This window comes from Protomyctophum parallelum (genome assembly GCF_964188405.1).
Source record: "Protomyctophum parallelum genome assembly, chromosome: 7".
Taxonomy (NCBI): Eukaryota; Metazoa; Chordata; class Actinopteri; order Myctophiformes; family Myctophidae; genus Protomyctophum; species Protomyctophum parallelum.
Genome location: NC_139705.1, coordinates 37,909,565 through 37,934,163, shown reverse-complemented (window position 1 = coordinate 37,934,163; position 24,599 = coordinate 37,909,565). Strand labels below are relative to the sequence as shown.

At 45.8% G+C, this 24,599-nt stretch overlaps 2 protein-coding genes across 2 annotated transcripts; both read left to right on the top strand.

The window, feature by feature from the left end:
- Window positions 1-10,453: 10,453 nt before the first annotated feature.
- On the top strand, window positions 10,454-11,299 carry LOC310862075 (ubiquinone biosynthesis protein COQ4 homolog, mitochondrial-like; the record flags this gene model as incomplete). Its single annotated transcript, XM_083769812.1, has 1 exon — window positions 10,454-11,299. The coding sequence occupies one exon, from the start codon at window positions 10,454-10,456 to the stop codon at window positions 11,297-11,299; it is 846 nt and encodes a 281-aa protein (XP_083625938.1).
- A 1,611-nt stretch (window positions 11,300-12,910) lies between these two features.
- On the top strand, window positions 12,911-13,954 carry LOC310862074 (E3 ubiquitin-protein ligase TRIM35-like; the record flags this gene model as incomplete). Its single annotated transcript, XM_083769811.1, has 1 exon — window positions 12,911-13,954. The coding sequence occupies one exon, from the start codon at window positions 12,911-12,913 to the stop codon at window positions 13,952-13,954; it is 1,044 nt and encodes a 347-aa protein (XP_083625937.1).
- Window positions 13,955-24,599: the final 10,645 nt, after the last annotated feature.

The following is a 24,599-nucleotide window of genomic DNA, read 5'->3' as shown; positions in this document are numbered from 1 at the left end:
CCGTACTGGTAGGCTCCACCCTGGATGTACCGTACTGGTAGGCTCCACCCTGGATGTACCGTACTGGTAGACTCCACCCTGGATGTACCATACTGGTAGGCTCCACCCTGGATGTACCGTACTAGTAGACTCCACCCTGGATGTACCGTACTGGTAGGCTCCACCCTGGATGTACCGTACTGGTAGACTCCACCCTGGATGTACCGTACTGGTAGACTCCACCCTGGATGTACCATACTGGTAGGCTCCACCCTGGATGTACCGTACTAGTAGACTCCACCCTGGATGTACCGTACTGGTAGACTCCACCCTGGATGTACCGTACTAGTAGACTCCACCCTGGATGTACCGTACTGGTAGACTCCACCCTGGATGTACCGTACTGGTAGGCTCCACCCTGGATGTACCGTACTGGTAGACTCCACCCTGGATGTACCGTACTGGTAGGCTCCACCCTGGATGTACCGTACTAGTAGACTCCACCCTGGATGTACCGTACTGGTAGGCTCCACCCTGGATGTACCGTACTGGTAGACTCCACCCTGGATGTACCGTACTGGTAGGCTCCACCCTGGATGTACCATACTGGTAGACTCCACCCTGGATGTACCATACTGGTAGGCTCCACCCTGGATGTACCGTACTGGTAGGCTGCAACTGCCCATTCTTTTCGTATACTATAGTAGCCAACACCTGAATCGCTGCCCTCCACACGCTCCTGTCTAGCATCAGGTCTTCAGCTCTACAGTGTACTGTAGTTAGCTAAGCTGTTGCGCCGCAGTGCATCTACGTAGGTGGTGTGCTTCTTGCCTTTCCTGGTTTTAACCCATCCACAGTGCCAGAGGAACACTAACAAACCACCAGGCAACCCAACAAGGAAGACCAAAGGCAAGCCAAAGCTATAGCGGCCAGACTTCATCCGCCCCTATTGCATATGCATTATGCCCCGAGGCGGATTGTGGTATATTAGTATCGCAACGCGAGGCTAAGCCAAAGCTGCAAAGAGAAAGTTCACTTTGGCTTAAACATCATGTAACTCATGTTTATCATCTTGGACCATGCCTCAGACTGTGCCTTAGTTGTGCTCAGTGCCCCGGGCCAGTATAGCAGTAGCCTACAGAAAGTCAAGTTGCATAACGTGAGTCACATCTTTATTTACCTCTTTTTCATCTTTTTGTGGACTTGTTGAAGCATGCCATAGCAAATTGCAAAACACCTTCAGCCATTTCCTTGCCCTCAGCTGTGCTGTCTGTCCAAGCTGAGTTCAGGTTCAGGGCTATTGTTATATAATAAATTGTGTTGTACTTCACTGTGCGACAGTGTCACGTGCCAAACATAGCACGATCTACAAGCACACGATATGTTGTGGATGTGGCATGTTGAGAGCTTGTAGATTTGCTATTTGTTTTTTATGACAGATGCTACTGGGCAGATTGTGCTTGCTTGCCTGTTGATTAAACAATAGACCCGCAGGGCCCAAATGTGTTTGACAAGTTACCTGAAAAGTAAAAGATGTCTTAAAGGGACACTGTGCTCATTTTGAACCATTGTTCTGATGTGAGGAGATCATTGCATATACAGTAATATGTTGTGTCCAGAGGTGGAAACATGTACTCAAGTAATTGCGTGAGTGAGAGAGAGAGAGCGAGAGAGAGAGCATATTTGCTATGATCAACAAACTCATCAGTTCATAACCTTCTAAACAATACTGTATATGAATAGCCCAAAATGATGACTTTGACGTCAGACAGATATTTACAGAGCAGCTAAAACATGGCAGATCTCCAAGCTCAAAATGTGTCGCTTAGTGCCGTGTTTCGAGCTTGTGGGTCTTGTGAATCTGCCACTTTTGATGCTTTTGATGATGCGAGTCCCCCTGGGCTATACACTGGGTCTGCTCAAAACACAGTATCTACAATATATTTAGCTGAATGTTCACCCCAGAACAGGGACACTAGGGTTCATGTGGATAAATCTTAATTGGGCCACCACTAGTGCCTCTCTTCCACACTACCAACAATGTGTTCCAGATCCATAACCATAAGTATGACCGGATAAGGGAAGGGGACGATGTGTGCAGGGGGGTCATGCTCAAATCTGGAGTGCCACATCTCCAAAAGAAACGCCCTTGTAGCTGGAGTCACGGTACTGAAGTAAACAGAGGGAGAAAGTGGGCCGCAGATCAGGAGAACGTAGTCTAGGCACGAACCAAGAGACTCCACTTCCTGTCAGCGACGACGCTGACTGACACTGCCGGGAACACGAGGAGAGGCAGAGAACAGGTGGACAGGGGCGAGTGCTGAGGAGTTAGCATAAGTTTGTAGTGTAACAATCACATCCAACTCATGTTGCTATGATTAGGTGATGTAATAGTGATGTAAAACAAACACAGACAAAAAAACATTAAACTCTGTCCATTGTCAATGGCGTTTTTAATGTTTGTTTAACTGGGAAAATAAAGGGAAGCTCCGCACACTCAGATCTGCGCACAATCAGTTTATTTTTGGCAAGCTTTCGGTCTACTGACCTTCTTCAGGCCTGAAGAAGGTCAGTAGACCTTCTTCAGGCCTGAAGAAGGTCAGTAGACCGAAAGCTTTCCCTCATATTCCTTTTGTGGCTCCAGCACCTCCCTAAAGTTTTTTTCAGCAGATGAGCGGTGGTCCCTTTTCAATGTTTGTTTAACTAAAAACAGACATTAAACCTATCAAAAATGTGGAACAAGAAGTTCCGTTGGGTGCAACGCAAGTCTTGATGAGAATGTTCTGTGGTGTCTGCGTGCGTGGGTGCATGCTTGCGTGTGTTAGGCCACACACGTGTGTGTGTGCTGCATTCCTGCCTGCGTCTGTGCATGTGCGTGCGTGCATCTGTGTGTCCGTGTGTGCTCAAGGTAATGCATATGCAGAGCAAAGCCGTGGCATCCTCTGTACATTAAGGATGTGTTGAAAGTAAAACTTGCTTCACGCTCCCTGCTGACTCCTGTGGAGGTGTTTCGTCCACTCCACTGTAGTAAACCAACAGCCCACATACAGTACACACCACCAAGCACCTGCAGTGTGATCTACAGTATGAGCTCTCTCAAAGAATCTCCTCGAATTAATTTAGCTTAACTGCCAGGGACGTAATCCCGTCTTTAATCCAACTATGCACTGGTAGCCATGCCCGTAAAGACGTAATTTATCACTTTTAATTGGATTTCAATAGATGGGACTGTTGCGCAACTTGTGACTGCGACTTTAACTCGCATATATTGTAGGAACACTCTGAAATCACGTGCTAAAAAAAACACCCCCAAATGGTTGCTTTTCTGCCACCCCCTTGTTGGTGGTGGTATAGGAAAAGCATCTGAAACAGTTGGTTTAGTCAGAGAGCGAGAGAGACAGACGATTCTGTTCCCTGTCACAAGAAACAGTTGTCTTCATTTCGAGCGTCGCACACACACACACACACACACACGGGGGGGGGGGGGGGGGGTGTCCTCCATGCCTGGGAAGAAGGCGTGTGTGTGCGTGTGTGTGTGTGTGTGTGTGTGTGTGTGTGTGTGTGTGTGTGTGTTTGTGTGTGTGCGACGCTCGAAATGAAGAGACGAAACGATTAAAACTGTGGACATGGGGAAGCAAAACAAATCCAGCCTCACTCGACAACAAACACAAGCCCAGCTCACACACACTGCTGTGCGTTCTTCCAACTAAAGTCATTATTTATCTGAAAGAAAATAGTTGCAAAGCTGATGGACCCGTACAGGATGAGCATGTACAAGGGCGGGAAGCGTCGCAACCATCGATCAACTGATAATGTGGCCAGCCAAAACCCTCCCCGTCCGTGCACCAACTCTCTCAAAACGATATTTTTTCCCATTCGGTACTTGGCCCCCCTAGGCATGGGCCTGGGGCCAGGGGGCCCCTGTATTTTCCAGGGCCGGATTGGAAATTAGGGGGGCCCCGTTTTTTTTTTTTTTTTTGCATGTTTTTTTTTTCCTAGCTTTTATTATTTATTTATTTTCAGTAAAAAAAAAACCACTTTCTTTTTTCTTTTTTTTATATATATATATTTTTTGAGAACAAGTACTGTGTGATATCACTGAAATCAAAAATAAAAGTCTTTAGTGAGAATTCTGAGTGAGAAAGTACCTCACACTAAAACGCAGTTTTCTCAGCTGTTTGTTTCCAAGATGGCCGTTTTTATGAAACCAAGCTTTATTCAACGGCGAATAACTTCAGAACGGTGAAAGCAAGCGACTCACTTCTTTTTTCTGGGCAAAGTAGAGTAGTAGATCTTTCATTCGAGATATGTGACATCATATTTTGGTATAGCACAACATATTCTGTGGGTCTTCAAAGATTTCTATATCGGTATGACAAAATGGCACCAGTGACAAAGATGGCTGACTGACTGTGGCACTGAAGGAGTTTTAACTTAATTTTGACACCAGTGTCCTGCACCCAAAAAATAGCCTATATCTACAGGCTCTCAGCGCTGTAGATCGCCTATTTTAGAGAGCGTCGAGCGACACTGGCAACTAAGTATAACTCAGGCTTCAGTCGTATACTGTATGTGTTGTTGTTTTGCCGAGCACCAATAATATGACTTTCCAGTAGTTTTTTCCGCTGGGAGTTTTATCCCTTTTCCCAGGTGATGTCACAGCCAACTGGGAGTTTTATCCCTTTTCCCAGGTGATGTCACAGCCAACTGGCTTCAGTGACAGAACTCTGATCCATGTGGTGCTCCCATGCACATCCCTACCCCTACCTGCCCCTGCCCACCCCCACCCCCCCCCCCTCCCCCTCACCCACCTTCCATTCCGCTCCAGGAATGTGCCAAGAAGAGTTTTCAGCCTGAGTGCATGTGGATGATGCGGCCAGCCTAGCCATCAGTGTCAGAAGAGTGGTGTACCTGAAGCGTCTGACAGGCCTGGGAGAATGATGGCAGATAGGAAGACGAATGGAATGAACTAGCCTGTCAGCCATGCAGTCGGTCCGTGGTTATGAACTACACAGTTACTTTCACCAATCCTCCCCTCACACCCCCACCCCAGTCTGTTTGGCTTGTGCTGCATGGTTCTGCAGTTCATAGACGGGTTTCAGTGCCAGTTACGGGCAGAATGCAGCGCTCATATCTGAAACACATAAACACACAGTAAATTCTAGTTTGAGACAGACTTGCATGGACTTGACGTCACATGGTCATTCGCTGCTCTAGCTGACTGATGCACCCACGTCCCACGAGTGTGTGTGCTTGTTTACAAACCTTACTGGACAGTAAGGTTTGTAAACAAGAAAGAGGTCTATACTCTTTAGTAGTAGTAGTAGTATAGTAGTAGTAGTAGTAGTAGTAGTAATAGTAGTAGTAGTAGTAATAGTAGTAGTAATAGTAGTAGTAGTAGTAGTAGTAATAGTAGTAGTAGTAGTAGTAGTATATTGTTGTTTATTTGGTATATCTTTGCACTTTTGCAGGTGAAATTCTACAGGTGAATTCAACATAATATTGATAACAGTATCTGCAAGATATTTGGATTCACTTAATTACTTTCTTCTGGTTCATTTGGGGGAGGAAAACAGCTATGGGGAAGCTACACCTCCACCACTACATATTCTGAAATGTTGTATCCTTGTTGTAATGTACTGCATATAGTACGTGCCAAAGCATATACAGTGAACAACAGCTAACTACTGTATATTCTTTGTATTTTGTTTGATTGTGTCTATAGAGTAAAAGTACCACATTTCAGTCACTCGTGGGCCTGCCTGAGCCCCTGAGTGCAACAGTTTGACAGTTAATGTGCTCTAAAAGGGATACACAGTTAAAACACCATTGCCATAATAGCTGCATAGTCATAATGGACTGCATTCAGAGAGCACTTTAACAGTCTTAGGCTTTACAATGTGGGCCTCGTGATCACAATCAATTACACTGCAACGGCGGGGGAAGCCATGCAAGGTGACCGACAACCCACTTGTTGGGAGCAGTCCTGGCACAAGGACACGTGAAAGAAATACTGTAGATAGGGGTCGGCAAAAATAAGTTACCACAGCCCGGGGCTTGTAGATCGACTATTTTCACAATTTGTTGGAAGGGAAGGGGAGGGGGGGGGGGGGGGAGGGGGGTCGTTTGCCTAGTGATGTTAGTGATGTTTTCAACATATAGGGAGGTGGTTGATAGATTGATGCGTACAATCAAAGGATTGTCTTTGTCTAGATTATAACACGTGTCACATGTGGCTGAACGGGCATCGATTGCCATTCAATCTGATGAATCTGCTAAAACAAGTTGGGTAAATATGCATGAAATAACTTAATTTAAGGTTAAATGTGAACACTATAAGGGTGACAATTCCCTAAGTTTATGACCGCAATGAGGTGTTGGCACAACCCTCATATCTCCGAGAAATATGGGAGGGGATGGGGGAGGGAAGCCTCGCCCCAAAAACATCACAAGGGGAGAGCATAATATACTTCGACACAGGAAGTGTTCTTTGGAGTGTGTGTGTGTGTGTGTTGAGTTACATCTCATGCTAAGTGTGATAAGTTTGGCCAAGGAGTTGGGAAGTAAACATGATATTTATGGACCAAGACTATAAATTACAGTTGTGAAAATGACACACATGCTTTTGAGTCTGAGTGTTCCCTCTGTGTTGACAGTGTGTGTGTGTGTGTGTGTGTGTGTGTGTGGTGTCTCCTCTCTAGCAGATAACTGAGCTTTATATCCTCAGGTTTCCCAGCCCACTTTTGCTGGTGGAAAAAGAGCACATCTAAGCATTTTCTGTTCTCTCCCCCCATTAAAAGTTGCACTGAGACGTTTTGCAGATGCAGTGATTTTCTGTCCTTCTTCTGTTACTCATCTTTGTCCTTCACCATGTAAACCATCCAAAATGTAGCCTGGATCCGTCCGTCCGTCCGTGTATTTATTTGGTCCTGTACTGTCTGTCACCTATATTTGGGCATTACGGTATCCTAACTTTTGGTGTAATATTTGACGGTAATATTCTGTTAAAGATGAAGTGCCGTGATTCTTTCCCCACCTTAAATAATCAGGGAGGAATTAAGGAGGAATATTTCTTTTTTTTGTCTTAAAAAAAAAAGTGTACAGTATTTATTAAAATGTAGTTTAGGGTCTAATGAAGTACTGTCACATCATAAACACATACAAAAAAATAAGGCACCTCATCTTTCAGTCCATTAGGATAAATGTCCCTCCATACACATAGCCTACATAAACGCACGCACGCACGCACGCACACACACACACACACACACACACACACACACACACACACACACACACACACACACACACACACACACACACACACACACACACACACACACACACACACACACACACACACACACACACACACACACACACACACACACACACACACACACACACAGGAAGCATGGATGAGAGAAGAGAGATGACGTGCCCATTGTTTCTTCTTCAATACATTACATTTTTGCGTGTGCGTGTGTGTGTGCGTGTGTACTGCGCCCTTTAGCTATACACTGGATCTCTATAATGTTTGAGCACTATGCAAATTATAATTAAGTCGTTCAAATGAAGAATTGAAAAATTGTATGTGAGCGATATAGAGACTGAGAGAGAGAGGGGAAGTGGGTGTGTGTTTGTGTGTGTGTGTGTGTGTGTGTGTGTGTGTGTATAATCACCATATTACTCTGTAGACCAGCCCCCCTTGGAGGCAGGTCATTACCAATCATATCAGAGCAAAACGGCAAGACCCCCAACCCTGAACACACGCATGCACGCATACACGCACACACACACACACACACACACACACACACACACACACACACACACACACACACACACACACACACACACACACACACACACACACACACACACACACACCCCCTGTGGTACTGAATCTTAGAGGTCATCACTTGTTTTTCCCTATGCAGAGGCTGATAGACACAGATTAATGGAGCAGGGCCACACAGCCCTCTCCTCTCCTCTCCCACCACATTTCTTGAGCACACTGTCAGTTTGCCAAGGAAGTCAAAACCACAATGTAGCACACTGTAGGCTAAATTTGTTTTGTGTGAATATACTGTATATATGTTCTGTATCTAGATTCCACAAATCGCTGTGTGTGCTCGTCGTCATTAATAAGACGATCTGCTTGAATGCATGTGTGTGTGAGAGACTTCACGGCTACATAAGGTGATACTGACCCTCCTCTGCTGCTTACTCTGTTATCTGAGGGATGGTTCAACAAGAACCATGGCTTTATTTAAAGGGGTGTTAAAGCGACCTGACTGGCTGACATTACTCAAGAGTGTTTGTATAGCTTTACTCTGAGGCTAAATGGTTTCAGTTTTATTTTATTGTCCTGTCCTGTCTGTCATGTCATATTAAAAAAATCCTGATATCCTGTAGCCACATTAAGTTTCTCCTTCCTTTAATCTGGAAGGTTGACAAGTGTAGTACAGTGACAGGAATTTTTTATCTGCAGGAATGGTGGACACGTTTGTAAGATAATACCTTCACTGGACCTGGCTCTGAAGAACCTGATGTGTGAGACCTTCATAAAGCCCAAACTGTGTACATTCACCGCAGATCTAAGGTTGAGTTTGCGAACAAAGAGCTGCACCAAGCAATAAGCCAAGCAGACAATAAACACCCTCAAGCAGCGCTTACAGTAGGTGATTTTAGTCATGCTCACGCAGCATTAAAGAAAGTTCTGCCTACATTTTTAAATGTATCGACACATCACACCTACTCAAGGCAAAACACCTCGGATCATTGCTACACCACTATAAAACACACATTATTTTGAACAGGAGGAGAAAAAGAGAACACACTATACACACAGAAACATTTATAACAGCCAAACAAGATCATGGGAAAGAGGTTGAATCACAGCTAAATATTGTATCATCATTACCGACTTCAAACTCCCGGATAAGAATAATGCAGAGGTCTGCCCCTCATTCCCGAATGAGTTAAAGCAGTTTTTCAACTGATGTGAATTTTATAGCAGGGCTGAAGGCGACACCGTAGCGGAGCGCACCAACACTTAATGGCCTCTCACAGATTCATATTACTTATTGCAGAATCAGTGCATAATGCTTTCCAACGTCAAGACGCACAAAGCAACAGGGCCAGGCAAAATCTAGTCTAAAGACATGTGCAACACAGTTGTCATGAGTCTAGAAGTTAGAATTATATTAGTGCATTAGACTGAGCTGATCAACTGCAAGTTGCCACCGACGCTCGACGCCCCCCCCCCCCCCCCCCCCCCCCCCCCCCTGCTGAGATTGCAGCTGATGGTTCGACACCATAACCCCCCTCAGACTAGACACAGAGCTCAAGAATCTGGGGCTCAACCCCAACCTGTGCAGCTGGGTTGCTGTTTGAAATTGAGATGAGCCATGCATGAACAGTTTGTGTGTGAAGCACAATACAATCAAAGCACTACTGTAACAATTCTTGCTCATTTTGTATGTTACACAATTATTTAAAATGTAATCATTAGAGGGAAGTCTGGAGCTCTCTGCTGGAGCTGCCCGATTCCGGATAAGCGGTTGAAGATGGATGGATGGATGGTTTTTGTTTATTTGATGGACTATATATATTTTTTAATCAAAATAAAAAATAAAAATCAGTTGATGGCAAAGCAGTTGTACAAACAATAGCGAAGTTTTAAAGGGCGCAATGCATGGCTTTTGAAGATTCCGTCATATGGCAGCAAAGTCTATGGGATTTTTGAGAGGTGCTAGCCCCTGCTGTGCCCAGCTTTTTGTGTTAGTGTGTACCCTACCCCATAGCAATGATTTGATTGGCTGAGCAAAGTACATATTGACAGTAAAGTGAAGTGAAGATGGAAAAGTGAGGATGCAAATTGTGATTGGCCAGAATGAGATGCATGCTGATGTATGATGATAAGAGCATCCCTCACTTCACACGGGGTGATTTGTAATGTTTTAGAGGAATTATGGCATAAATAGTTTGCCGGCCAAATCTATGGATTTGAAGATATTATACAATGTTTGTTTAGAGCACTTATGACATAAATAGTTTGCCAGCCGAGTCTATGGACTTTAATGTGGCCGATATAAATACAGTGGGCACCCCTCACTTCACACGAGTAGGTTACGACTCACCAGTTCTCCATTTCAACGGTAATCATTGATAGAGTGAAATGATAATGCAATGTCACAGGCTACATTATGGTGAGCCTGTGACATCAGTCATCCTTGATGATGTCATCAGTGATGTCAGTCGAGATTGTGCTTGACGGCTGCAGAAAACCAACTGATACCAGTAGCAGGGCAGGCCTATCTTGGGGTTTGTTTATCTGTAAACCATGTCAAGCTTAATGTTGGGCAGCAGACTTCTGCGTTCCCTGTGTGTTGTTTATCTGTAAACCATGTCAAGCTTAACGTTAGGCAGCAGACTACTGCGTTCCCTGTGTGTTGTTTATCCGTAAACCATGTCAAGCTTAACGTTAGGCAGCAGACTTCTGCGTTCCCTGTATGGTACTCGACTCAACGGGACGTTTTGGAAAGAAGCCCTGTGTGTTCGGCAGAAGCACAGTAGCAGTGGGTCTGCAGACACCGACTATGACAGGCTGTATCCTGGTCACATCCCGACTAACCCCATCCAGAAAGCCTTGTTGGCAGTCGGATCAGGGGTGGCTGCACTGCAGAACCCATACAGACATGACATGGTGGCAGTGTTGGGAGAAACCACAGGACACATAGCCCTAGTGAATCTCAGGGACAGGATGAGAAACGACCCAGAAGGCCACAGTATCCTAACAGAGAGACCAAGGATCAGCCTGTCTACACTGGATCTGAGCAAGATGGTCTCAATGCCCGAAGGCTCTCTTGGGAGAGAATATGTTCGTTTTCTGGAGGATAATGGCGTAACCCCCGACTCCAGGGCAGATGTGAGATTTGTTGACAACGAGGAGCTGGCGTATGTTATGCAACGATATAGAGAAGTCCATGATTTGCTGCACACACTACTTGGAATGCCCGCTAACATGATAGGTGAGGTAGCAGTGAAGTGGTTCGAAGCTGCTCAGACTGAGCTGCCAATGTGTGTTCTGGGAGCATTACTCGGCCCACTTCGGCTTGATACAACTCATTTGCAGCTACTGGCGACATCGCTTGGTCCATGGGCTTTCCGGAACGGCCGCCAGGCCCGCTGTGTCCTCAACATTTATTATGAGAGACGGTGGGAACAAAATCTGGAAGACCTTAGACAAGAGCTCCATATTGAACCACTGCATCGTTCTCTCTGCTATCATCCAAAGGAAAAGGAGGAAGACTGAGTCAGGGATGACTTCCTGATGGAATTAAATCAAATGTGAGAAAAACAAAGCATGGTGTTGAGCTAGACATTTAGGATTGGTATTAGCAATGTTCAATGATATTTCCACATAATTTAGTTGAGTTTACAAATGGAACCATCTGGACCTAAAAAAGGATTTACTGTACATAGAGGTTATGAGAGTGGATGTTGATTTTATAATATTTTGTGAATGGCCTTGCCTTTGGACAGGAAAAATCTCAATGAGTTAATTCAATGAACACATTGAGATTTGTATTTGTACGATGATAGCCTGCTATTCATTACTTTTACACTCATCGTGAAGTCAACAGATGTCTGGCCAGCATGTGTGTTCTATATGGAAAGAAGCAATACCATTGCCAAAAAAAAGCAGCATTTTCTGCGGCTAATAGTAGGCCTATAAGTCTATACCAGTACTCATCTGGTCATCACGTGTTCCACAGTCTGTAGTGGATCCATCTGTGAGACCCCACTTCTGTAACACGTTACTTATAGCAACACGTTAGACTCAACACTGAATCTGTCCTGGCATAATCAATTAATTATGCATTAATTAAGTACATAATGTAAACAGCAGCAGAGAGACCAGGCTGAGTGGGCCTTCATTTATTCCGATGGTTGTGGCTGCTCTCAGTGTGCAGAATGCAGGGAGCCCGTCAGCCTGTCATTGGGCCCAGTGTCCAGTCGACTAGGATAACATGTGAATACAAGACGCAGCCAATAGGTTGTGTTTGTTGTAACTGCAGTCCCGGCTTTCCAGACGGTGGCATATACCGTTTTCTGGGGCTAATAGTAGGCTATAAGTCTAGTACATGCAGCTGTGTTGGATTAGCTCTGTAGCAGATTTTAACAAGAAAATCACACTTGTGTGAAGTGACTGAGGGGTGCTCTGCCTCTTATCATCATACATCATCATACATCACATTCCGTGTTCAGCCAATCAAATCATCACATTCCGTGCTACAGACAAACACACAAATCTGTGCAAACAACAATGACACCTTCACACAGTCTGTCTGGAAAATCTGGCAAACCACTGGACCCTATAGAGTAAGCCAAGGAAGTAAATCCCCTGATATTTCTTCACATACATACATACATACATACATACGTATTATGTACTTTTTTGTTGTGAATATATAACATCTGTGCGTGCGTGTTGCTCCAACTGCAATGACGTCATTGTGATGTCCACTCCAAGTTGGTATTTCAGAGAGACCGAAACAGGAACACAGCACATGCACGCTGTCTTTCCACAGTGACACGAATTGAAGGTGTAATCTACATTATAAGGGAATATTCTAGAAGGTCAGAAAACCAACCAATTAAACCAACTTGAACCGCCTAATTTCCCGTCTTGAGACTAATGGCTTCCCAGTTGCCTTTTTCAGAAGAGGACTTTTCCTGTCCTGTGTGTGTTGATGTATTTAAACATCCTGTCATCCTGTCATGTAGCCACAGCTTCTGTAAAGTGTGTCTGCAGGCATGGTGGAAAAATAAGGACATAAAAGAATGTCCCGTTTGTAAGAAAACGTCTTCAGTGGATGATCTACGCTATAACCTGGCTCTGAAGAACCTGTGCGAGTCCTTCATGCAGCTGAAAACGGATTCCGAGAAGGAAGTCAAGTCATCAGTGAAGATGGCAGCCGATGAATCACTTAAGATCTTACGGGAGAAAGTGACGGTTTTGAATGATTTTAAAACAAACTTTGACAAAGCAGCAGAACACATCAAGGTCCAGACCCGGAACACAGAGATGCAAATTAAGAAACAGTTCAAGAAGCTGCATCAGTTTCTGCAAGAGGAAGAGGAGGCTAGGATTCAATCACTGATGGAGGAAGAGTTGAAGAAGAGTCAGATGATGAAGGAGAATATTGAAGGTCTGAACAGAGAGATATCAACACTTTCAAACATAATCAGAGCCATGGAGGAGCAGCTGAGGGCTGAGCACATCACACAGAACCACAAGGGTACTATGGAAAGAGTCCAGTCCACACTGCAGAACACACAGCTGGTCTCCGGGGCGCTGATAGACGTGGCCAAACACCTTGGAAACCTGTCCTTCAGTGTCTGGGACAAGATGAAGGACATTGTCTCCTACACTCCCGTGATCCTGGACCCCAACACTGCCCACCCGGTATACATGATGTCTGGCGATCTGACGTGCGTGGGACGGGGAGCGAGACAGCAGCTTCCTGACAACCCGGAGAGGTTTGATTGCTACACCAACGTTGTGGGTTCCGAGGGCTTCAATTTGGGGAGTCACAGCTGGGACGTTGAGGTGGGAGACAACGCATATTGGCACGTAGGTGTTGTACCAGAGTCCTTCCACAGGAAGGGAGATAGAGGCGGCCAATTCTGGAGATTAGGGTTCTGCGACGGTAGATACACTGCTTACCAACAATTACCAACGGTGGCCACCGCCGTTCTCTCTGTGAAACAGAAGCCCTGGAGCATCAGGGTCCAGCTGGATTGGAGCAGAGGACAGCTGTCCTTCTCGGATCCCGATACTAACACACACCTGCACACCTTCACACACACATTCAAAGACACACTCTTTCCATACTTTTATACCGGTCATACTCTCCCTTTGAAGGTGTTAACAAAGAAGATCAGTGTAATAAAAAGAGGATGATGACCATTCAACTTTCTACAAATCTAGGGAATGCCACTAGATTTTAGAAAAAAAATATGATGTGTTCTAGGACAGTCAACGTTATTAGTACCATGGCATCGGATACCCGGTGGTTCTCATCCTGTGGGTCAGGAGGACCCCGGGGGGCGGAGTAACAATTTAATGTTTTAATACCACAAAAAAATTAAAAGAATCACACCCAACCAATCAAATCATCACAAATATCATTCTGGTCATTCACAATTTGCGTCTTCACTTTTCTGTCCTCACTTTTGTCTTCAATGTTTGTGTTTACACAAACACAAAAAGTTGGACAAAAAAATATAAAATTAACTCTGTCGAGCTGCCAACTTGCGCCGTGCACACCAGTAGGCCATGTATGGCCTACTGGCGCACAAGGCCATGTATGGCCTACTTGTGCGCAAGCAGAGCGTGCAAGTACTGCTACTATCTAACTAATGTCTAATACAACTGCTGTTCTAAATCCTTTAGACCTCATACATACATACATACATACATACATACATACCCACCCAGCCGATTGCCAAACGTACCTTAGTTACGTCATCAAGAATGGTGGTCCCTTATTGGCTGGTGGAGTACACCAACATACATACCCAGCCGATCGCAGTACTTGCACGCTCTGCTTGCGCAAGTAATAACAAGTATAATACAATACAAATCGCTTGTGTGATCATCATCGTACATATGGAGGGCCAAACCTGCCATATCTAAAAAATTAATAAAAAAACATTTCTGGTGCGTTCCTCCCTCACGGAGAGGGGTGTTAGTTATAGAAATGTAAATAATATAATATATGATCACATTTTGAATTAAATTACAATAGGTTGGGACAGAGTACATATCTTTGCTGTCGGTTTAGGGTTAGTTGAGATGAAGTTTGTAATAGTTTGACTTATGGATGGGTTTGTGAAAGAGTCCTACTAATGATCCATAGGTTAGAGGCCATGACACAAGCAAAGCAACATTAGAAGGTGTAGAAATTAATCAAGACTGATCATATTTATCCCCTAAAACAAGGGTTCCCAAACATTTCAGGCTGTAACCTTTGAATTTGTATTGTCTCCGCCAGGCCAAAAGCATGGCCAAGACTATGTATTGTCCCGTCTGTCCATTCACATTGGCCTATTACATTTTGTCCGATATTATATTAGTCTACAGATTTTATCCAAACATCACGCAAATCGGTATAATTTCTATAGTCATGTGATCGAGATGTTTTATAGTACATCCTGATTCACCTATATAAGGGCTGAAACAGTGCTGGCCCACAATAACCTGACCTATTATAACGCCACCAGGAGGCCACAATAACCTACCTAACCTACCTTTTAAAATATACTTCATGTTAACTTTGACATGAATTGCACTAATAAATCAAGTGTTTGTGTGTGACAAATTGACAATAGTGACAATACGTTCATATCGGATAAAGGGAAGCAAACTAACAAAGACTACTTATTTTTTACTTCCCTGTTCAGCCCCTCACAACGACCGTGGAAGGGCAAGGGGGCCTACTGGACCACCTCAGTATCAAGAGGAGCAGTTTCCACCCGACAGCCATCATATTGCTCTAGCATGGCATGAGTCTGCTCAGCGGCCTGATGACCTTAGACCTTCTGGAAATAATATAAGAGAAAACCAACAGATTCACTGTTTGTGAAACAAGCTTCTAAATGACCTGAAACCCTTTCATTGTACTTTTTGCTAAAAGCCACCATTGATCTCCCACCATTTTGAATTATATGAAAAAGCACAAAACGTGCTACACGTGAACTTTGGATCAATATCTAAAATCGTTTTTAGGTTTTAAAATTAAGCTTTTATGAGCCACACACACACACACACACACACACACACACACACACACACACACACACACACACACACACACACACACACACACACACACACACACACACACACACACACACACACACACACACACACACACACACACACACACACACACTTTTGTGACCTACTGTGGAAGATCTGTGATCTGGATGGAGTGTATGGTGGTAGAAACTAAAGTATGTAGTCACTACAACCATTAATGTCCCAAGAAACTAGCCTAGCCACCGAGTCTCCTGCACTCTGAGAGAAAAGTACAGCTGAATTCTTTGTTTTGATTAACCGTTCCATTATCGTGGTTTAAGCACGGCTAGAAAGCTGTTTCAACCAATCAGATTGCTTCCTCAAAACGACCTGTTGTATAATATATCTTTGTCTTTCACATTAAGAAGAACAGTTGCAATCAAGTTTAGCAAGGATATATTTCTATACTCGCAGCTTTAACAAACAGGACATATAAAAGTGGAGCTGCTTAATAAATGTCTTTGGCCGTGACACTGGTGGCTGTGGTTTTAAAGATGTTTTCTTTCTTTCTTTTTTCTTTTTACACCTTTGCAACTCACTGCTCTGTTGCCACGGCAACCTCTAGTTAGGCTAGAAACGTGTGTTATTTATTTTTTCCTCCTGGTTTCTGTTTTTTTTTTCTTCCTACGGCTTAGCTCTAATTACATCAACCCACACACAGTTAGACAAGCGGGGTGAAAGCCTCCCTCCTCTACTCCCACGGGGTCCTTCCTGTCTATCTTAAGACTCATTTACAACATTAGTAACAAACTAATCACTGACATAATTAAGTGTTTGATCGCTACATCAAGGAACACGGTCTTAGAAGCCTAGTTATACACTCTGCAGCATGCGATATGCAGCACTAACTTGAGCGTGGAGGCTATATTTAATCACTTAACCACCAAAATGTTCTACATTATTTCTAAAATACTGTAGCTGATGCACAATGTGTTGTGTAAAAGCTCATACCATTATGTTATACCACTATGTCCATTCTGTAGATAGTGTTCATGCCAACCAACATCCCGGTAAGAATATGAACTGTTAACTAAAGTTTACTTCATACTCAGTAGAAAGGAATACAAGAATGCTTGCCCCAAAATACGCTCGCCTCGGGTCAAATCTGACGACCTCAGAATGGTCACCATCAGGTATTCCTAAGCACAACCTCATCTAAACTATGCCTAAACGTAACCTCAGAATCCTACCCTTATCCTCAGTAAAACAAATACAAGAATCGCTATAGGGCGAGTGGTCGGCGAAAAAATTGTGTTTAGGTGGATCAATCCGGTTACCGTTTTTAGCACAACCACATTGTTTGCCGTCAAGATCGGTTCTTGTTGGAAAGTGACAAGTATGCTAAATCAGAAATCTGGAACTTATTTTAATGAATAAAACTCTTTGAACGAATTGGTATGGCAGAGTATGTTAATACAATCTAATCTACTGTGGTTTAAGCCAGTCTCTTCCCAGTGCACTTTTTTGCAGGGGTTTCCCTTAAAAACATTATCAATTCATTTATCACACATTTTGTAATTTTCACCTACAGTAGGCCTATACGTGATAGGTGAATAGGTAACAATTTAATTAATAGTTATCACCATGAAACTTCCCCAGTTAATTACTTATAAGGCAATGATTTATTGTATTACACATTTTCCGAAATTGTACATTTAATTATGCAAATGCATTATGTAGGAAAATATGCAACAAATAGAAAATATGAAAAAGCTACTACTGTGGAAGCGTTATATATAAATGTACTTATATTGACAATTTAATATAGGTATGGTTTTGCTTTTGCCCACTCAATTCATAACGTTCCAATTTTGGAGGTCTGTCTCATGGACTATAAACTGGTTCTGAACTGAACCGGTTCCCAACCGGTGGAGAAGGGGTTTGAGTGTCAGGGAGGAGTCAGGACACCTGCTGGGTCTGAGTGTCAGGGAGGACACCTATTTGCTGATAAGTACAGTACGTAGTACCATCTGAAGCTTAAGCGGGATGCATAATCTAACCACTGCAGTGCTTAGTAAAAACAGAGAGATGTGCTGCTGGGGTGAGCCGCAGTGAGTCATTTATCACCACGGCTCATGTTGTAGTTTTCCCAAACACTGCGATGAATAGGTTATCACCTAAAAACTGGAGTGCCTCCCCTGTCCAGAACCTCCCCTGTCCAAGTGGGGATTCCCTCGTATCAAGCGTTGGTGTTTGGTCTCACATGGGAGTCCCAGCCTCGAATCTGGGGCAGGAGGCTACAAAACGTACGGATTGCAGCTTTAAGCCTCTATTGGTAGATTATAATTAGTTGACAAGTTCCCATTTTAACAATGTGTTTTCTCGCTCGCTCGCTCGCTCGCTCGCGCATGCACGCACGCAGGCAGGCAGGCAGGCAGGCAGGCAGGCAGGCAGGCAGGCAGGCAGGCAGGCAGGCAGGCAGGCAGGCAGGCAGGCAGGCAGGCAGGCAGGCAGGCAGGCAGGCAGGCAGGCAGGCAGGCAGGCAGGCAGGCAGGCAGGCAGGCAGGCAGGCAGGCAGGCAGGCAGGCAGGCAGGCAGGCAGGCAGGCAGGCAGGCAGGCAGGCAGGCAGGCAGGCAGGCAGGCAGGCAGGCAGGCAGGCAGGCAGGCAGGCAGGCAGGCAGGCAGGCAGGCAGGCAGGCAGGCAGGCAGGCAGGCAGGCAGGCAGGCAGGCAGGCAGGCAGGCAGGCAGGCAGGCAGGCAGGCAGGCAGGCAGGCAGGCAGGCAGGCAGGCAGGCAGGCAGGCAGGCAGGCAGGCAGGCAGGCAGGCAGGCAGGCAGGCAGGCAGGCAGGCAGGCAGGCAGGCAGGCAGGCAGGCAGGCAGGCAGGCAGGCAGGCAGGCAGGCAGGCAGGCAGGCAGGCAGGCAGGCAGGCAGGCAGGCAGGCAGGCAGGCAGGCAGGCAGGCAGGCAGGCAGGCAGGCAGGCAGGCAGGCAGGCAGGCAGGCAGGCAGGCAGGCAGGCAGGCAGGCAGGCAGGCAGGCAGGCAGGCAGGCAGGCAGGCAGGCAGGCAGGCAGGCAGGCAGGCAGGCAGGCAGGCAGGCAGGCAGGCAGGCAGGCAGGCAGGCAGGCAGGCAGGCAGGCAGGCAGGCAGGCAGGCAGGCAGGCAGGCAGGCAGGCAGGCAGGCAGGCAGGCAGGCAGGCAGGCAGGCAGGCAGGCAGGCAGGCAGGCAGGCAGGCAGGCAGGCAGGCAGGCAGGCAGGCAGGCAGGCAGGCAGGCAGGCAGGCAGGCAGGCAGGCAGGCAGGCAGGCAGGCAGGCAGGCAGGCAGGCAGGCAGGCAGGCAGGCAGGCAGGCAGGCAGGCAGGCAGGCAGGCAGGCAGGCAGGCAGGCAGGCAGGCAGGCAGGCAGGCAGGCAGGCAGGCAGGCAGGCAGGCAGGCAGGCAGGCAGGCAGGCAGGCAGGCAGGCAGGCAGGCAGGCAGGCAGGCAGGCAGGCAGGCAGGCAGGCAGGCAGGCAGGCAGGCAGGCACGCACGCACACACACACACACACACACACACACACACACACACACACACTGACCTGATGCAACTGAGGGAGGTAGAGTGTAAGGCTGATATGGATGTTTTGTTGGGTCATTATGTAAAAAACACAGAGGGGAATGTCTTGCATTGTAATACTTATATATAGTACGAGAAATAGCCCACAAGCTAACAACGTGCCGTGAAACACAATGTGACACAATGTTAAGGGTACAGTCAGATCTTTAATATTAACCCAAATCCCAGAACAGAATTAAAATTTCAGCTTTCTTTGTAGTCATGCTGAAATTATTGGCCTATTATTAATGGCCTACTACTACAATACAATGGTTGGAGCAAATCTCCATGATCATTTTCAAATTTGAAAGACGGGGAGCAGTATTTCAGTTATAGGAATTATGTAAATATATTTGATTGTACTTGTCATACTTTCTCATGTGCGCAGCAGATTTCCGCCTGCAGTGTCCAAATCCAGCCTTTTTGTTAGGATGTACCCATATCAGGTTGTGTTACGGAATAGCAGCACAACTTGTGCCGCTGATCCGCTTTTCAATGGAAGGTAGCTGATATGTATTGCAGTTGCTTTTGAGACGAGCATATTTAAACTAATCTTTGAGCTCTGAAAAGACTATTTCTTTAGCTTATAGGTCGATACAATTCAATCATGACTGGCTAGATACTGAATAATTCCTTGTATACATTACAACTGTTGACAAATGAGACATTGATTCAATTACTTGCACAGGAGATTGCATTAAGCAATGTGGCCCATGACTGCCTGGGTACCATCAACATTATTTCATCAGAAGGAGCTGCCACCCACCATTACTTCAGCATAACAGACAAAATATCTATGGAAAGGGAAATGGCATGTCAGCTCCCCCTGAAATGAATCATTAAACTCAACATTGTTCTACGTGACAGTTTTGGTTCAAGGTTAAAAGCTTGGCTTCAGCGTCGATTGAAAGCTCTCTACAAAGATTGGTCTGTGATTACAGCCTGAGTGACACTCAATGCTTCAGCACCAAGGACAGCGCCGCAGAGTGCACCATGCAGGTCCAATGGAACTTATTATGTGCTGTGGAGTTAATCTACAGATGAATGCTTCTCAAAGTGGGGTCCCGGAACCCCCAGAGGTCCTTGAGGGGATTCCAGGGGCTCCTGGCTAAATGTTTGATAGTTAGGAACCAAATTGACCCTTATGGGTCTGTAACGCCAACATTGTACAAATGTAACCAGATGTTCCATATGGGGTCCCAGAGATTGAAAACAAAGTATCAACCGGGGGGGTCCGTAGTGGCCTAATGCATATCAAACCGGGGTCCTTGAAATGAAGGTCTAAACGAAGAAACACTGATTTAGATATCGTCAGTGAAACCAGCCATGTTGCTTCCTCATGTGAACATTAGCAAAAACAGGTGTTTTTTAGTGAGAGCTACATTTCTGATTACATCTAGTTTCATCACCACAGGCAGGCAGGAGAGATGTTGCCATTAGATGGAGTCTTTTTTATGGAGGATTCATATACTTACTCCTTCCATTCACTTGCAACATTAAGCTGGTGACCAAGGTAAGGTTTCATGGCGACAATACACTGTGATTGGATTTCCAGAGAGGATAAAGGCAGAGAGTGTGATTTCAATTGGTACCAACGAGTTCCCCCACGACGCCTCTCGTACAGCACACATTTGATTTGTTTTATTGTCTTACTCTTTTTTACTCGCGAATACAGAAAATGGGGGGACGCGCACACACACACACACACACACACACACACACACACACACACACACACACACACACACACACACACACAGCCCAATTTTGGCCTTTCCACATCTTTCAGCTCAGCTAAGACCTGTATGAATGAGTTCTTTGTTCCTCAGAGAGGGGAACGATAAGAGGAAGATAAAGACAAGTGTCTGGCTAATGCAGAGCCACTCAGAGAGAGAGAGAGAGAGAGAGGACAATGAGTGGTGGATAAAGGAGGGAGCTAGTGATAAATCGCAGGGCTAATCCAGGCTACTACACAGGGATTAAAGGGTTCTCTCTCTCCCTCCACTTCCTCTGGTTTCCTCAAATGACAGAGGTTAAGCAGGCTGTCTGCTCTCTCTCTCTCTCTCTCTCTCTCTCTCTCTCCAAGTGGCTCACGCCCGCCCTCTCTCTCTCTCATCCCTGTGCTCTAGTGGATTTAGACAGGTGGAAGTCTTTTGTCAGATGCGTAATGTGGTGAGGAAGCACTCACACAGTGTGTGCGTGTCCACGTTAGACGTGCACAGACTCACAGATGTCAACGTTTCTGATAATCTGATGGAAGGGGGAGGGGAGGGGGCGGGGGGGTGTCGTGGTAACTCAACCAGACTTGCTGATTTCCCTTGAGGGATGCGTGCGGGCGCGTGTGTGCGTGAGGACAGAAGTGTCACATTTTAACACGAGCCTTCACAGAGCCCTGTAGAAAATAAAGGGGACAGATTGGGGCGTCAGTCTACTGCTGCTTCACCTCTGCTCCTGTTTTAATGTCACCATTAAATCTGATTTACACTTGTTGGCGTCGTGGGTGCAAAACAGCAGATCTACAAGCTGAAAATGAGAAAAGGTGAAAAGTTGAAACCAATATCCGTCCTGAAGTTAAGCTATATATAGAGCTTGTACCATTTTCAACAGGACACAGAAACATACAATGCCATTGTAGGTGTCTGTTTCCTGCTTCGACAAATATACTCATGATTCAATCAGTGTCTTTGTGCCTTAAAGCAGTGGTTCTACGACCGGTCAGGAGATGGAACTTCAGGTAGCAAAACTGGCTGAAAGAAAGAAGAACTGCTGGTCTACCGACTACCGGACCCGGAGGCAGCTGATGTCGATGCTGCATACTGTGAAGTCCTCCAGAGGCGCTAAGATTGTTTCTGTCGGTGGTGAGTCCATTTTTGCTATGACAGTAATATGCAATGTGGCCCTCTGTTGTGAGTGTGGAACTATAGTGGTCCTCTGGAGTGAGTGTGGAACTATAGTGGCCCTCTGGAGTGAGTGGAACTATAGTGGTCCTCTGGAGTGAGTGTGGAACTATAGTGGCCCTCTGGAGTGAGTGTGGAACTATAGTGGCCCTCTGGAGTGAGTGTGGAACTATAGTGGCCCTCTGGAGTGAGTTGGGGTGGGTGCTGGGCTAAAGATAATGGATGGAGCCGCTTGGATTAGATCACGTAACGTGTGCCACTGGTGTGTGTGTGTGTGTGTGTGTGTGCGTGTGTGTGTGTGTGTGTGTGCGTGCGTGTGCAAGTAAAGTAGGCCTACAGTACATTGCAAAGTGCATTTGAGTCATGCTTTATATAATAGTGTATAATGTTCAATGTAAAGTGCTTTGGAGAAAGTGAACCATTTACACATTTACACGTTCCATCACGCAAAAGAACAAGTGAGAAGGGCACATGCATATACGTAGGATCGGAAACACATAACATAAATCCGCTTGGAGAAGGGAGCATCTGCAGAGCTGTTATTAATGTTTAAATGTGGTTACTGCAGCTCTGCATTGTGAAACTGGCTTGCAGCTCTGCCTGCCACATGCATTGAGAGAGAGAGAGAGAGAGAGAGAGAGAGAGAGAGAGAGAGAGAGAGAGAGAGAGAGAGAGAGAGATAGAAGGTTAGCCAGTAACCTACTAGCAATAATACCAGTAGCCAAATACATTTCCATATTATTGATGTGACAGGTGGGCCTGCATCTTTGCACAAAGCTCTCCAATGTTTTGGTCCAACTGAAGACAGTTTAAGCCTCAAATCTTCCTCAATAGCATCCAGTCTATCTATGCCAATATTTAGTCTTCACTGCTGTCAGAGCAGAGAAACCAGTCTCACATAGATACGCTGGGGCGAGGGACATCAAAGCCCTCAAGAATGGCTTTGCCAGGACTGGTATATGCTGTCATTGCCTCCGTCCAAAAAATCCACAAGTGGCTTTTGTGTGAAGTGAAACTGTGGCGCTGCACCAGATGACAGGTCAATCAGCTGCTCCTGGCTCCTGACGTGACAGCTGTGCGACTTGGGAGGAAACCTTCAAATGGGGTGCTAATCCACGTCTGACATGTGTCCATATACTGTAGGTGGGAAATATTCTCATAGCTGCTCGGCAAGTTGGTTGAAATGTTTGGTTGTTAAGACTTTTCACGCGGCACGACTCGTGCAGTGTAGGGAAAAGGTAGGTGGAGTGCATTCTCACTCACAGTTTGTCCAGAACTGATAAGCCCCACTGGCCCTCCCAATTATTTTACCCCCTTTTGCTACCAATTTAATTCCCACACATTCCTGTGCAGTCTTAGCTTCTTCCCCCTAGTGGCTCACCTGCCGGTGTGGAGCGCCCTCCGGGAGGACCTAGCACCTCCTCCTCCTGACAGCCTGGCAGGAGGTGGCCCAGCCGGCAGGAGGTGCAGGCAGTGAGGCACACACAAAGATCAGCCGCTGTCGCCCGACTTCCCTCCCCTAAACACCACCAGTTGTGTTCGCATGGACACACGTCCAAGCGGATGTAGGCCTACTGTGGAGAATTCAAGTAACACACTGTAGCTTTATGTTCTAACTCCTGTGTGGGCATGTATCAGGGTTTGCATGCTTGAGGCACCCACAACCCCCCCCCCCCCCCAGAGAGCTTGGCTTGCGTCTTGGCTTTGTTCAATGTGAGCGGTGACGCAGTTGGACCATAGAGTATAAAGAAGGATAGAGAACGAACTGCCCCGCCCCCCCGCTATTAATTTCAGTGGAAGTTGCTCAGTGGCGCTTTGAAGCACCCGTAAGACTTCCGGAAGTATAAATATAACTCAATGGCCCGAGCGAGCAGAAGTTTAGGTCTGGGCTTACGCACATGATGTCATGAACGTCCGTCCACTTCCATTAAAGTGCTGCAATTCCACATTTAGCCAGTAGGTAGTGGCATCTTCAATGTTGGATAGCCTTACTGGGGGCTTGAGTTGGACGCAGTTCTTTGAACTTGTCATGCTCAACCCCAAGTCTCTGACCATTCTCTCCTCATTTTCTCTGTCCATTACATCGTTCCTGCTCCTCTCTAGTCTCTTCACTCCCACATTCAACTCTCTCATGGTGAGAGGATCCTTTCACCTGTTTGGTGTGGAAACCCTGTATGTCCAAAATTGTTACTTAAAAAAAATAACCTGTGTTCTGATGGATACAATGTACGTTATGTAGATACATTTCATTGGTTCAATATTTATAAAACCCACAGATGGACCTAACCAATTTCACTTTCATAAAAAAGGCCTA